Raw genomic sequence first — 14712 nt, 5'->3', positions numbered from 1 at the left:
TTGAAGTGGGTCTCCTGGAGACAGAGGACATCACATTTGGATTGGAGAGCGGTCCTCCACATGGAGGATCTCTTCGCTGGATGGTTAAGTCCTTTAGTGTTAAGGGATAGAAATTTCGGCATTGTGTAGGTCAGGTGCAGATGTCAGGCGCGGTGGTAGGTACTTACGGTGAGCGAGATTCTCTATAAGATGTCAGAAGGTGTCCGGATGCGGGTTCCTGTAGCCGGAGCAGGTGCAGTTCTCAAAACAGAGGCAAACCAGGGAAGAGGAGAAGCAGGAGCAGTGGAAGGAAAGGGTAGAAATTAGTACTTCGTTAGTGGTAGGCAGAACAATAAAGAGGTAATTAATACTGTAGTGTAGAACAGCCCAAAAAAAAACACTAGGCTGTTGGAACTATACGGGGTGAAAGTTTATGGTTAACACATCCCGAGCAGGGCACCAACCGGAGTAATGTGGTGCAGAACATGAATTGAAGCGGGTGAGCATCGCCAGCAGTAAAGATTCAGCGGGCATTAGGCGGTTGTTTGGGGTAAAGAGGCGGAGAAGGCCCTCTGCGGTTGTTGGACTGTACGGTAGGCTCTTCCGGGAGAATATCCCATTGTTGTAGAAGCTTTATGCCTTCAGGGACTGATGTAATAATGTGTTTAGACCCATTCCTGGATACAATGAGTTTAGTCGGGTAACCCCATTGATAGGGGATTTTGTGGTTGAACAGCGGTTTGGTAATCGTTATCAGCTGTTTGCGCAGTTGTCTGGTGTGTTGAGACAGGTCCGCAAATAGTTGTAGATCAGAGAATGGTTCTGGTAGCCTATTCATATGCCGGGACTTGAACATTAGCTGATCTTTAGCATGATAAAAGTGCACCCTCATCAGGACGTCCCTTGGTATGGTGTCTGCCAAGTGCGACGGCTTGGGGATGCGGTGTATGCGGTCAATAATGGTCTCCATCGGTGACAGGTCAGGTAGCAGTGTTGAGATCATTTTCCTGGCGTAGGTGTTAAGGTCATGAGGTAATACCGATTCGGGGATACCCCTGATCTTGACATTATTACGTCTAGAGCGGTCTTCGAGGTCCGCCATTTTGGATTTCATCCATTTTTGTTCGTCATGTGTGTGGTCTTGGGCATCCACTAGGTCATTAACCGTAATAGTCAGGTCACTCATATGGTGTTCAATACGTTGGATTTTTTGCCCCATATGTAGCATATGAGATGAAAACTGGGTAAACATGGATGATAGTTCATTATGTATAGAGGATTGCAAGGAGATGAGCATCTCCTTCATAGTAGTGTCCAGGACAGGCTGGTCTGATGTGGGGAAGGCCGCAATAGCTGAGGGCTGGCGTGTGGGTAAGATGGATGCAGGGCTTACCTCTGAGTTAGGCCCCGCAGAATCCATTCGCATCCGCGCTTTGGCAGGGCTGTTACTGGCTGAAGAGGGAGAATTCTGTGGAGATATTGCAGGGGAGTGCTGCTGGAGGGATATTGCAGATTCGTCCGCATCAGGGAGGTCAGTGTAAGCCGAAGATTCTCTGACAGGGCTGTGGGTGCCATCTTGGATTTCTGTGTCAGGCGGCTGAGTAAAATAGTCGGTCAATTTCTTCGGCGTCCGGTATTCCTTCCGCTTTCGGTTCGTCTGAGGCATAGCTGGGCTCTATGGTAGTCACCCTGTCGCGGTAAGGAGTTTGTACGTGTACTCTGTACGGCGATGCTCCGGTTGATAGTCCGGTCGGTGCGGGAGCTGAGGAGTCAGACGTCCATCCTGCTCGGCGGTTAGCCATGCCCCCCCAACAACCAAATTTTGATTTTGTCCGAAACTGTTGCATACATACGGTCGGACAAAGTTGTCGGAAAATCCGACGTGATGACGTTATTTCGTTACGACAGGACTAAGTTCCCGTTAGTAGCCAATAGGTTTGGTGTAGGAATTTGATCTGAGCATGCGTGGCACTTTGTCCGATCAGAATTCTCTACACATGATCAGAGTATGTCCGATCGGAGCATTTTGTCAGAAAATTTTACCAACAAGTTGAAAAACGACAGAAACAGTCCGATGTAGACCACACACAGTCGGAATATCCGACAAAACGGCCTGATCGGACACATTCCGTCGGAATCTCCGACCGTGTGTACAAGGGCTAAGGGAAAAGGCATAATGAGCTAGTATGCACAGCATTATGAAATACTTACCTTAGAACGAGGCCCCGGCATCTCGCCCGATACATGCTGAGGGAGCTGACATGTTCCCTTGGTGTGTCTTCCAGATATAGCGGCTCCGCCGCTGTAAGTGGCTGGAGCAGCGATATCGTCACTCCCGCACATGCACGCTGGAGCTTTCTTTCCATCAGGGTCCGGCGTCTGCCACGCTTCCAGCTGAGAAACCCCTGTGCGCATGCGCCGCTGCAGTCAGCAGCTCATTGCCAGAGGAATATCTTCTAAACCATACAGGTTTAGGAGATTTTTTTTTACCTACAGGTAAGCTTTATTATAGGCTTACCTGTAGGTAAAAGTAAAAAAATTGACTATACAACCGCTTTAAGCAAAGTATAGAGGTAACTATTGCTGATCTCAGATTCTGTAAATGCTAGTTAAAGCTAAGCTAATTGCTTCTGATTTTACTGCAACATTCCTGATCTCCGTAATTGCTCAGGGTCAATAACTTAGAAAGTCAACTATAATTTTCCTAAGAAGTTCAGTAGTAGAAACTTCCAGAATTTTGTTTGGAAAGGGACACTTTTAGGCCTCATTCACAACTGGTTTTGTGTTAGCATTGCCCATGTCTGTTGTTTACCTTACTACTGAATGGGGTTGCTCAGAAGAGTGTGTTTGTGTTGCTATATGGCACAGCATGCTAGTTAAACTCAATGGAACTCCCCACAACTGCGTGCTAACATGTATCTATGGTTGCGTATATAAATGTAAAATCTACATTTGGATAAAAAAAAAAAAAACATTCAGAAAAGGACAGTATTTCCTCCTGTCCATCTGTAAACTGGCTCTAAATCATGAAAAAAAATCAAAAATCAGTCAAGCATGGATTATTGTACAGAGTCTGTTGTCCTTGTGACAGAGGCCTAATTTTTTTTTATGTATTCACCCTGACAAATGACTGCCTCACAATATTCTCTGAAGACAAAATGTTTGTGATTTTCAGGGACAACATAACAGTAAGGGATCTATGTATAAAACATTTTCTGAACATATGTGATACACATCTGCACAGCATCAACAAAACTTGTCATATTCTAAGCATATATTTACCCTGTATGATAGTAATCACCATCCCGTGGCCATAATGCGGTATTTGTTTATTAATACTTCAATCATAAAAAAAGGAATTTTGACCACTGGATGGTGCTTACGATCATTCAAGTTTTATCATAAAGAATACAGCAAGTGTATTTAAATCTTTGTGGATGTAAGTTTCATTTGTTCAGCAAACTTTTTATACACAGACCCTAAAGTGGTTGTAAACCCTGTTACACCATATTTACCTACAGGTAAGCTTCATTCATGGGAGTGACGTCATCGCAGCTCCAGCCAATCACAGTAGTATCCCCAGTGGAAGATGTCCCCACTGTACTCGGGGGGCTGATGCTGATCCAGGGCATCGCTCTAAGGCAGTGGTCTCCAAACTGTGGCCCGGGGGCCAGATGCGGCCATTTGCTTGCTTTTATGCTTCCCTTGGGGCACTATTTTTATCCACTGATACCAGCAATGGGACATAATTCCCCCCACTGACAAAGATGGGGCACAATTCCTCCCAACAACACCAACAGTGGGGCCCAATGACACCAATTATGGGGCACAATTCTTCCCAATGACAACAATGGTGGGACGCTATTCTTCCCACTGACATCAATGATGGGGAATTGTTTATTTCGAATGACATTGGGACCTTTTCTACTCCCTATGGCCACAGTCTGGCCCCCCTTAAGTCTGAAGGACAGCAAACTGGCCCTTTGTTTAGAAAGTTTGGTGATCCCTGCTCTAAGGTAAGTATTTAAAATTGAGCTAGCACGTGCTGCATACTGGCTCATTATGCCTTTGTTTTGCAGGGTTTTTTTGTTTTGTTTTTTTCCCCGAGGTTTACAACCTCATTAAATATGTCCATAATGCCTATTGTGTAATATCATCAGGTCACTGTCACTAAATTAGAAGGTAAGAAACGTAGCTTTCTAAATGTTTAAAGAATATCACTAGGGCTTTCAATAGTTTAAACATGTAGCATAGCTTGACTTCCCCTGCCATGCATAAATACCATTGAAAGCAACCTGGTTTAATGCATTTTTCATGTGTCCTGTATTAAAGATGAGATCTGAGCTCCCAACTCACAGATCAAGCTATTCATTGCTCAATCATAAACGAAACCTACTGTGGTTTGTTACCTATTTAATGACTTGTTTTACATGCAGTGCACTAAATAATCCTGTCTACCAATAGAGAATTATCTAGCCCTGTTGGGATTCTAACATCTCTGTTAAAATATTTTAATAATGTTTAATATTAAAAACTTCAAAGATAGACCATTATACCTATTGCCCTCTGTCGATGTTGGCTGCCAGTTTGAGACTGAATGCCCTATATGGGGGCTCTGTAAATATTCACAAATGGCATTATTAGTTAGATCTGAAGCAAAATGTATTTTGTGTACATGCTGTGGTTACAGGATTATTTCAGATGCAAAGTCATGTATATCTAGAGTTTGAACAGACAACATTCAGATATTTGAAAGCTATAATTATTATTCACATATGCTTAGAGATTACCATAAAAGCTTGTAGAGCGATGATTCTAATGTCTTTCAAGTTGTTGCTAATAATGTTTTTCCACAATTGATTTTCTGCTTATTTTCTAAGTTTAACTTGCTCTTTGGATCAATATGCAAGATGAATCAATTAACATCAAATAAAATAACTCACTGAAACACCAGAGATTGGCAAATAAATACCCTAATCAATTTCTTTTGATCTTCTGTAGGTTGCAGCTGTGGGAGGACATTTAACATATACAATCTCCTATGACTCAACTGTTAGAGATGATGATGGTGATAAGGAGCTAAGAGGTCACCCAAATATCATTATTGAGGTAGGAATGTTTGCAGCTTTTTTTGATGGTATATTTATAACTCATGTACATTTTTCAATTAAAACATACATTAAAGAGTATCAGAAAAGATATGCATAAAATGTTTCTGACATTACTGAAAAAACTGATTCTAAAAGCAATTTGAATACCAAAGACTTGGCATACAGAAAATGATTACTTTTCCAAAATAACAAAATCTGAACCTTCATCAATGCTCAGAGAATAGCGTACACCTGTCAACTTGAACATCTTTTTCATTTCTCTGGCATGTCAAACTCGAATAAAATAGTTGGCTGAACTGAATGTAATTTAACTTTAAGGGGCCACATTATATCTACTGAGGACCACAGCTGCCTAAATCCAGGCAAAAAATAAATTATGGAACCTAATTAGCCTTAACAATATAATAACAATATAAACTTGGTACATTTTATCCCACATAAAGGGTCCTTTAGATAATTTCCTAAAGTATAGAAATACAAAATGATGCTAGGTGTAGCTTTTATAATCTAGAAAGGATTCATTTCAGATTTTTAAAAAGAATAAAGAATAAGAGCACATAAATTATCTATACATTTACTGCTTCCTTCCATATTTTGTAGATTATTCTTTCTTTGCACATTGCCCATGCTGAGGGAACATTAATCTAGGCCCCCCATCTCTCTTTTATAGCAAACAGACAAAACTAAGCACAGCTGCTAGATGTCATATTTGACTGTCAGGGACAGTTCTAAACCCCACTAATGATCTAAAACCAATTAAAGTGTTTCCTGATCATGTGGTCACAATGTCAAGTATGACATTGTGACCACATAAATAATGGAGACTTCACTGACAACAAATTAACTTTCAGCTTGCAGATGTCACTGCAAAATGAACATTTACTTTGTTTAATACATTAATTGTCAGATACAATTACAGTAATAACAAAATACATCCTATATTAAAAAAAAACTGATTTTTAATTAAAACAATGTACCAAATAAACCCTTATGTCCGTAAATGTAAAAATCATTTAAGTAGGCAAATCAATCATAGAGTTAAAGGAAAGTTAATAAAAGCATTCTGATGCTACTAAATTTGCCGAGGGCTTCAGTGACCTCTTAGTATAAAAGGGTTAAGGTTGAATGCTTGCTAAGTGACTGACAGATTTAGTTACAGATTTGCAAGCTTTGTACATGCTAGTGTGCGATCACTGTTCCCAGCCACACTGACTATTGGTTTGTGATCTTGCAATAGCACAGTTGAACTTGCTCCTATGACCTACTGCTGAGTAACGCCTTCCTTTATTCCTTATGATGGATGAAATGGGTTACTCCAATCATTTCTGAGGATTAATCTCGCATTACAAAAAATGGCATTCAGGTTTGTAAGCATCAATGTGGCAGGAAAACGGTTGGCTATATTAATGTTTGTTCTGGAAATTTTATCGATAGGCAACTCCTATCCTCGTATTGATTAGTGGTTCTAAATTAACTACTGCAGTAGGGATCTGGTGCAGAAGATACACTCAGCATCTTTCCAAATACTGTAGCTGTTCTGTTTATTTGGCGTAATTGAAGATTTTTTTATACACATGCTTACGTAGGTATCGCATTAATATTACAACTATACTTTTATGGTAACAAGGGGCGTGACATGGGCAGACTAAATTCTAATCAGGATTCGAAAGAATGCAACATGTAATCAAAACATTATTAGTGCCATGTGCACAATGAGTGCAGTATGCAATACATAGGAAAAGCATACAAAATAGAATACAGTCATATACAGAATGAGAAATATATTTTACAATTTTACTTTACATTTATGCCAAAAAGATACTATATTAAAAAAAGTTTCAGTGATGTCAACATATTGATTCCCAATCCTGAATAGATCTTGTGAGAATCATGATCTAGAACAGGCATATTTATGTATCACTAACCCCCGAAGGAGCTGCTAGTTTAATTGGACTTACTGTTACCTTCTTCTCCTCGTTTTACGTCTAGGGGTGTCCCGTGGTAGATGGCCCAGTAACTTTAGAGACTGACGACAGATCCGCATAAAGGGATTTTTATTTGCAAAAACATAGTTAACGAACGGTCTCTTAAAATAGGATCAGAGGGTTAGGAGGAAAGTTCAGGTACTCTTAGTGTCAAAGTCAATAACGAAGGACTTGCTTACTTCAACTAAATCCAGAGAATAGCCATTCACAACTGGATGTTCACTCAAGTTGGATAGTCCCTCTCTCACAAGGCCTAGCAGCCAACAAGGTGCTTAACTCAGGAACAATTCTCTGCCACAAATGTTGTAGAACATGCGAGAATAAGTCTCTACCACAGACGTTGTTGTAGAACATGTAGGAAACTAGAATTTGTAGAACATTCGTGTGGTACCAGTATCTTTCAGCCAGTTCGGCGATACTCACGAGATTATATTCACTTAGGTCCCTCAGCCTCACCAGGCTCTTGCTAAGAGGCCAACCCATACGTGGCCTTCTGAAGAGTCCTCCCCTGGATAGCTATGAAGTTGCTGGGCCTCTCCTCGACCGGAGACGGCACTGGACCACCTCAGAATCCTTTCTTTAGTTTCCTTGCCTCGGGCTAGCCAGCCCCGAGACATAAAGTTGGATGGATCTGCACCCCAGGCCTTAGCTTTCCTGGGGGATGGTCAGGAGGACCAGGACCATGGAGTCAGAAAATACTTCTGGACCGGAAACCCAAACCACGTGACATCCGCATTTTAAGTACCCTCTCCCAGAAAGCACAGCAAGAGTCACACTCCCACTGGGCGGGCTCCGAGAGAAAGTAACCTTAAAGCACCCAACCAGACTGTGGTTCCATGCCTGCCAGAAGAGACAGTGCCCCCGGTGGCCAGGCTGAACACCCTATAGTCCAGTCAGACTGATGCTGAGGTCAAAACTTGGAATAATCATACCCAAACCAAACAGCAGTTCAGGTGTCACATTAACTTTCAAAACATGCTCTTCAGGAGCTGGTGCTATATTTAGCTATTGCAAATGATAGTTTTAGGATAATTTATGCAATGTATGCAGGAAATGGGGGAATAACAATTTCCCTTTAGTACAAAGTACAAAACAATAAACTTCAGAACCCATTGTGCACACTGGTTCATAAAATATTTCCTTTGTTAGGCTAGGTTCACATTGATGCTGCTCTGCAAGCCTTGCTTTTCTTGGGAATGGTAGTCCATTCATTTAAATGGGCTACCATGCCTCCTGGAAAGCAGGGAGAAGGTCCATGCAGCATTCTGGAAAGCCCCACACAGGAACTGTAAGTGCAGTGTATTTCCGATTCCCAGTGCCTGTGGCATGCCATTAGGAATAATGGCACCCACACGCAGGAGGCATGTTTTTCTGTGCAGGTGGTTGCAACTGCGGGAATAAGAGCAGTACTAATTAGTGTCAATCCCCCAGTGTTTCCTCTATGAAAGTGTAGCTTTTATTTTTCTGATAAGCTAGTTTTGGAGCCAATTACAAACATTGACTGTTTTCTCTTCAATATTTTTCATTAGAGCAATAACCATACATAAACCATCACAATGTTATATAATTGCTTAGTCAAATCAAGCATAGATCACATGATCCAATTAAAGCTGCCCATACAAGAGTCCATTTTTTTTCATTCAAACTACAGCATCATTGAAAGGAGACTTTCCTTGCTCCCAGAATACACAGATCTGCACTGCAGTCAGATAGATCGACGGTAGATCAACTTCTATACAACCACAGTGCCCATAAACAGATCAATCAGACACATTTTGATCCATCTAGGTGTAGCTTAACACTTACATAAACCCTTTCTGAGCTGAATTATTTTTATTGCAGATGTCCCTTATAATCATCTCTCTATCTAGATTTCTTATGCACTGTGCAGTCAGATTTATGCTTGGTGATTTTGTGGGTGTGGATACGAATGGTGGTGAGAATCTGTGGGTGTGGTTAAAAAAGGCATAGTCAGTGGGGTGTTTCCAGATTTTGTTTTGAAAATCTGGTAACCTTGATTTAACTTAAATGTCCTAGCCCACTTCACACCTCATTATTGATACTACAGCTGTTCCTAGTTGAAGGAGCAAGACCATAGCTTTTGGGTTCATATGGCACAATTGCAAGCAACACGAGCATATTGAAAACTTGTTGACATCAAAACCTAGCTTAACATAACATAGCCTGTCTCAACTATAAGCTCAGAACAGACATCCAACAAAGAAGAGCTAACTGAGGGCATCATTCAAGAAAATTTTTCATTAGCAACGTAACCCCCCCCCCCAATAAAGCGATGGCAATAATAATAAAAAGGGTGTAGGGTGTTTGGATCTTCAGAAAGCTGCAATGCCTACTGGCTGGCTGCAATTTCATGTGAGTGTAATCTAACTCATTAAACCCACCACTCTTCTTTGAACTGTAGCTAGCCTCTCTACATTTACTTCTCCAAATAAATTTGTTAGTATGTCCCATATATTTTTACTTTCTGACATTCTCCCAATAATGAAAAGCCCCTTTCACTATGGCTTAAGAGTTTTGGCAGTGCAATTGTGTTCTTTTCAATAGGTGTACAGACATACAGTACATGGCTAATTAGCCAAGCAGGTAAAATAGAGCTGTTCTTTGGTACCTCTGCTCCATAAAGTGGAACTGGCAGCTCAGTGAAATCTTTCTGTTCTTATCAATGGAGAAGAAAGCAGCGAGGGGATAAGTAGCACTGATAGACTTATACTGTTAACCTTGGCAGCTGGACTGAGCTATTACCATCTCATATATATGGGTAGCCTAAAATATAAATTTCTAAATGACCATCTGTTTAACCATATTATTTTTGCCTGGTAGCAGATAATCCTAACAATATTGTGTTTTTTTTTTTTATATATTTATAAAAATATCTACAGGGTAATGGCTTGCAGATTAGCACTATACATGATGGTATTGACCTACAACCATTTGAAGAACGCACTGAAAAAGTTGATCTGCGTCCTGAAAATTTTAGAAAGTATGGGGCAGAATATCCAATCAGCAGAAATGAATTTATGACTGTGCTGGCAAACATTGATAAACTTCTTGTTCGAGCAACTTACAGTAATCGGCGAGATGCTATCTACAGGTAACTATGGTGCTGACATTTTAGAAAAAAAAATCCTCTCATTTATATAAAGGACTAAATAAAGAACAATACTTCTTATGAAGACTAACACGATGCTATTAATGTACACCTTGCCCATGTTTACACAGCTGTATGCCTGAACACATGCTTGTAACTCCCACTGTGCAAGAACATGGACCTATATGAAGCAGATTGGTTTAAGAAACTGCAGAAGGTGGCCCTAACAGATTAAGGCACTATGGGGTTGATCTACTAAAACTGGAGAGTGCAAAATCTGGTGTGCACAGAAACCAACTTCTAAGTTTTATTGTCAACACTTAATTGTACAAGCTAAGTTTGAAAGTTAGAAGCTGATTGGCTACCATATTCAGCTGCACCTGATTTTGTACTCTCCAGTTTTAATAAAACAGCCCCTATACATGCACTTATGTTTTATATTTTACTTTCATTTGTTTTAATGATATACAGTATATCTAAGAGATTACAATTATTTGCTGATGAATAATAATGTCTTAAAATATGTACTGAATGCAATTGTATATGTACATGGGGCAGACATATTTGTAATTGGTCCTTAAGTGGTTAAATTAGTGTTTATTTTTATTTATTATAAGTCTGCATAATTATCTCTATACTACAACATTAGCTTCCTGCCTCATAGCAGGATTTTTTGTTTAAAACTTCAGGATAAAGCTGGTCATACACTGTTAAAATTTTCTCTGGTTTCTCATGAACTGAAGCTCAGATGTAGGCACTGTGCAGATTTTTTGAAAGCTTGCGGCCATGGCTGTCAATGCAATAGCCACAGTGGGAGATTTGTCCATCTGTGCTATGTAGCCTGCAGGCTGAACAGAAAAAATCTATATGTGTATAGCCAGTTTGAGTTGTCTAGTAAAGTGTGAGGCAATGCTGATGAGCCATTTAGGAATGCACAAATGTTACTTACTACTAGTTTGTAAACAAAATTATAATAATATAATTATAATAAGTACATTCCAATAACAGAAAATATGTATAGACCCATTTTTCTCTTTAAAATCTATAATATAATAAAACACTGTGCACCAACCCAGTAATATACAAGTATAAAGGAAGTGCATTAAATCAAGCTTGAAAATAATGTATAAATGTGTACCATGTAGATGCAAACACAATACATTTATATAGAATAACATATATATCAAAGTGTCCAAATATTCCACTCAAAGTCCCAAATATCGTCTAAGTGAATAGCAGTAATCCATATGTTGCCGTGTAGTCCTCCACGAAAGATTACCAACTGATGTGCAGTATTACTTGAGTACCTTCAAAACTTGGGCTCCTCCACCTACTGTACCAGCCAAACCACTTATCTGATGATATATATCCACTATAATGTGAGGTCTTACTGTCGCCTTTCCCTTTAAATAGGGTCAGTACTCCTCATTATCCCAATAATATCTCAGTGCATGGCCGGATGATGTCATCACATTAGGCAGAACCATAAGTCGTCCATCTTAGTATGGTATCTGATGCAAAGCTTATTTATTTATTCTTTAATTTAATTATTTGAAAAATATAACAATTGTACAAAAATGGACAGAAACCAAGCACGAGGCTGGTACAACACAAAGAGCAATCTCCATAGGATACATAGACAAAAAAGAATGAGAAGAAAAAACATTTCTAAACGGCTAAACTAGCGGCCTCCTCTTCCTTCACCCCACGCACCAAAAATGGGAGCCTGCTGTGATAGGGGTAACCAGGGGGTTCGGCCCCAAACCACAGGGAGAGGACTGGAACACTCTCCTTTAAGAAACATATAACACAGTGGAAGCCATGTCATTTGGCAAAACCTGGGCTTGTAAAGGCTAACTTAAGAAGATCTTCTGGAGATTGTAAAGGAGGGCACATAGGGGCTCACCCTCTCTGTAACTGTAACGAGGGAAAGAAGAGGAGTGGGGAGAAGAAGAGTAGAAGAGAAGAATAAGGAAACTTTGAGGAGAGCTGTAGATACGGTCCGGCTATATGACTGGCCGAACGTAGCGAGGAATCCTTTTCTCAGGGAAGTAAAGACACTCCTATGTGTTTAGCCCAGGGTTCCCAGGTGAGTTTAAATTTCTCTGACGTGTTTAGTATGGTGTTGGAAATCTTCTCCTGAGATGTTATCCAGGAAATCTTTTGTATGGTCAGGTAAAAAGAGACAGAGAGGGACTTCCACGCATGAGCTATCGTTATCTTGGCCCCCAGGAGAATAAAGAGGATTAGTTTGGGTCAATTTGGGAACATCCGGGATTCGGCTATTAAGGAGTGCGATAGCAGGATCCTGTTTCACCGCATATCCAGGGGATTTGCGGATGAGATTAAAGATTCTGTTCCAGTATCCTCTAATTCTGGTGCATTCCCATAGGGTGTGCAGGAGAGAACTTAAGTGGCGGAACTTAAGGGGTGGAAATCAAGTGGCGGCACAGTGGTGTAGTGGTTAGCACTCTCACCTAGCAGTAAGAAGGGTCGCTGGTTCAAATCCCAACGATGACACTACTTGCATGAAGTTTGCATGTTCTTCCTGTGCCTGCGTTGGTTTCCTCCGTGTACTCCAGTTTCCTCCCACACCCCAAAGACATGCAGGTAGGTTAATTGGCTTCTGTCCAAAATTGCCCCTAGTATGTGAATGGGGACCTTGGATTGTGGGCTCCTTGGGGGTAGGGACCAATGTGAGTGTGCAATGTACAGGGATAGTGAAAATTGTAGACACTTACTCAGGTTGTACTGGATGTACTGGTGTCTTTATTCAACTCTTACTAACTATGTAACATCATTTAAAGCAAAGGGGAGCGGATTGAGGGAAAAATTTGGTGAGATGGGTGGGAACTAGGTACCAGCAGGACATGACTTTGAGCTCCGCCTATACAAGGGAGCTATTAAGGATTCCCCTGTAGGAGCGGGCAAAATTAGTGTGTCAGGTGTCCAGGTCCCACTCTACCTCGATGTCACGCTCCCATTTCAGCATGTAGGTCACTTTCTCCAAAGGTTTGGCTAAGGCTGAGTAAATTAGGGAGATGCTCACAGCTGGCTCTCAGAACTTTTCCACACCCGACGCAGGAAATGTAACAACTGGTTGTAACAGAATGTTTCTGAAGGGGGCATGTCCAATTTAGACACACAATAGCTGAGTGTGAGGGGCCCATTCACATTGAAGTATTGCTCTATCGTGTAGAGGCCCTTGTCTAGCCACCACTTGAAGGCCTTGATATTGAGACCTTGGGGAAATTGGGGATTATGGAAAATATGTGCTAGAGGGTGCCAATATGAAATCAGAGAGTGTGGTTTATGTAGTGAGTCACATAAGGTCATGGAATGTGATAGGGTAGGGGATAGAATTGGGGGTCGTTCTTTCTGTGGGCTCCAGATCAGGAAGTCTAGGGTATGATTGAGGGTTGCCTGCCTTTCTATTCCTACCCAGTCTGGTTTCAGGCCTCTAGAGTAAATAATCGAGAATTGGCAGAGTTGGGCAGCCTGGTAGTACCACCATAAGTTAGGTAACCCCAATCTCCCTTCTTTCCTAGATTTATATAGCACAGTCTTAGAGAGGTGATGTCCCTTACTGTCTCAGATGAAGCCGATAATCGCTGACTGCAGCTTATCTAGAAGGCGCTTGGTTATGGATATGGGGAGGGAACAGAAGAGGTACAAGATTCTGGGTAGTAAGGTCATCTTGACCGCATTCATTCTTCCCAGCCATGACAGCCTGTAGAGAGACCATTGGGCAAGGTCTCTTGAACATAGGGGGATAATTGTATTGGTGTAACAGTTCAATTGTAGATTTGAGTTGAATGCCCAGGTAGGGGATAGAGGATGGGCTCCAGGAGAAAGGGAAGTGTCTTTTTAACCTATCCACCAGGTCTTGGGGAGTGGAGAGATTAAGGGCTGTTTATTTGGTCATGTTGACCTGCAGGCCTGATACTAATCCAAATTTTTCCAAAGTCAGAGGATATTGGTTGTGGAGATGAGAGGGGGGGGGGTGACAAAGAGAAGGACATCATTGGTGAATAAAGCACACTTATGGGTCGAATCACCACATTTTACACCATGTATGTCAGGGTGCTGGCTGATAGCTATCGCTAAAGTTTCTAACACGATGGCAAAAAAGATGGGGGAAGGGGGCACCCTTGCCTGGTAATTTTCAGGATGGGGAATTGGTCGGAAAGGTGATCTTGCATTCTGATTTGGGCTTTAGGAGAGGAGTAAAGGGCTTCCAGGGTTCTAATAAAGTCCGGGCCAAAACCCAATTTTTGTAGTATGGTGAAAAGGTATGGCCAAGTGACCATTTCAAAGGCCTTTTGGAGGTCTATGGATAGGAGATAGCCCTCCTGGGGAGGACCTCCATCCCAAGAAGACGGCATGAGAGAAATTAAGTCCACTGCTCTCCTAATCTGGTCTGGTACCTGCCTCCCAGGAATAAATCCCACCTGAGTGGTTTTCTATAGTCTCTATATATGACAGCTTCCCGCAGTCACTGGTCCTTAACTAAGCATCGGGTACTTGC

The 14712-nt window shown here is 41.3% G+C and overlaps 1 protein-coding gene across 6 annotated transcripts in view; it reads left to right on the top strand.

Moving 5' to 3' along the window:
- The window catches only part of LAMA2 (laminin subunit alpha 2), a 1237914-nt gene that overhangs the window by 625681 nt on the left and 597521 nt on the right, over positions 1 to 14712 (top strand). For all 6 annotated transcript variants that reach the window (XM_077486899.1, XM_077486900.1, XM_077486895.1 and 3 more), the window contains exons 13-14: positions 4981 to 5088; positions 9976 to 10187. In XM_077486899.1, the coding sequence (XP_077343025.1) occupies positions 4981 to 5088; positions 9976 to 10187 (320 nt within the window). The remainder of the gene's footprint in view (positions 1 to 4980; positions 5089 to 9975; positions 10188 to 14712) is intronic.

The sequence above is a fragment of the Lithobates pipiens genome, unplaced genomic scaffold (genome assembly GCF_037356315.1).
Source record: "Lithobates pipiens isolate NorthernLeopardFrog02 unplaced genomic scaffold, aLitPip1_a1.2 Scaffold_18, whole genome shotgun sequence".
NCBI lineage: Eukaryota > Metazoa > Chordata > Amphibia > Anura > Ranidae > Lithobates > Lithobates pipiens.
This window is presented reverse-complemented; position numbering and strand designations above follow the sequence as displayed.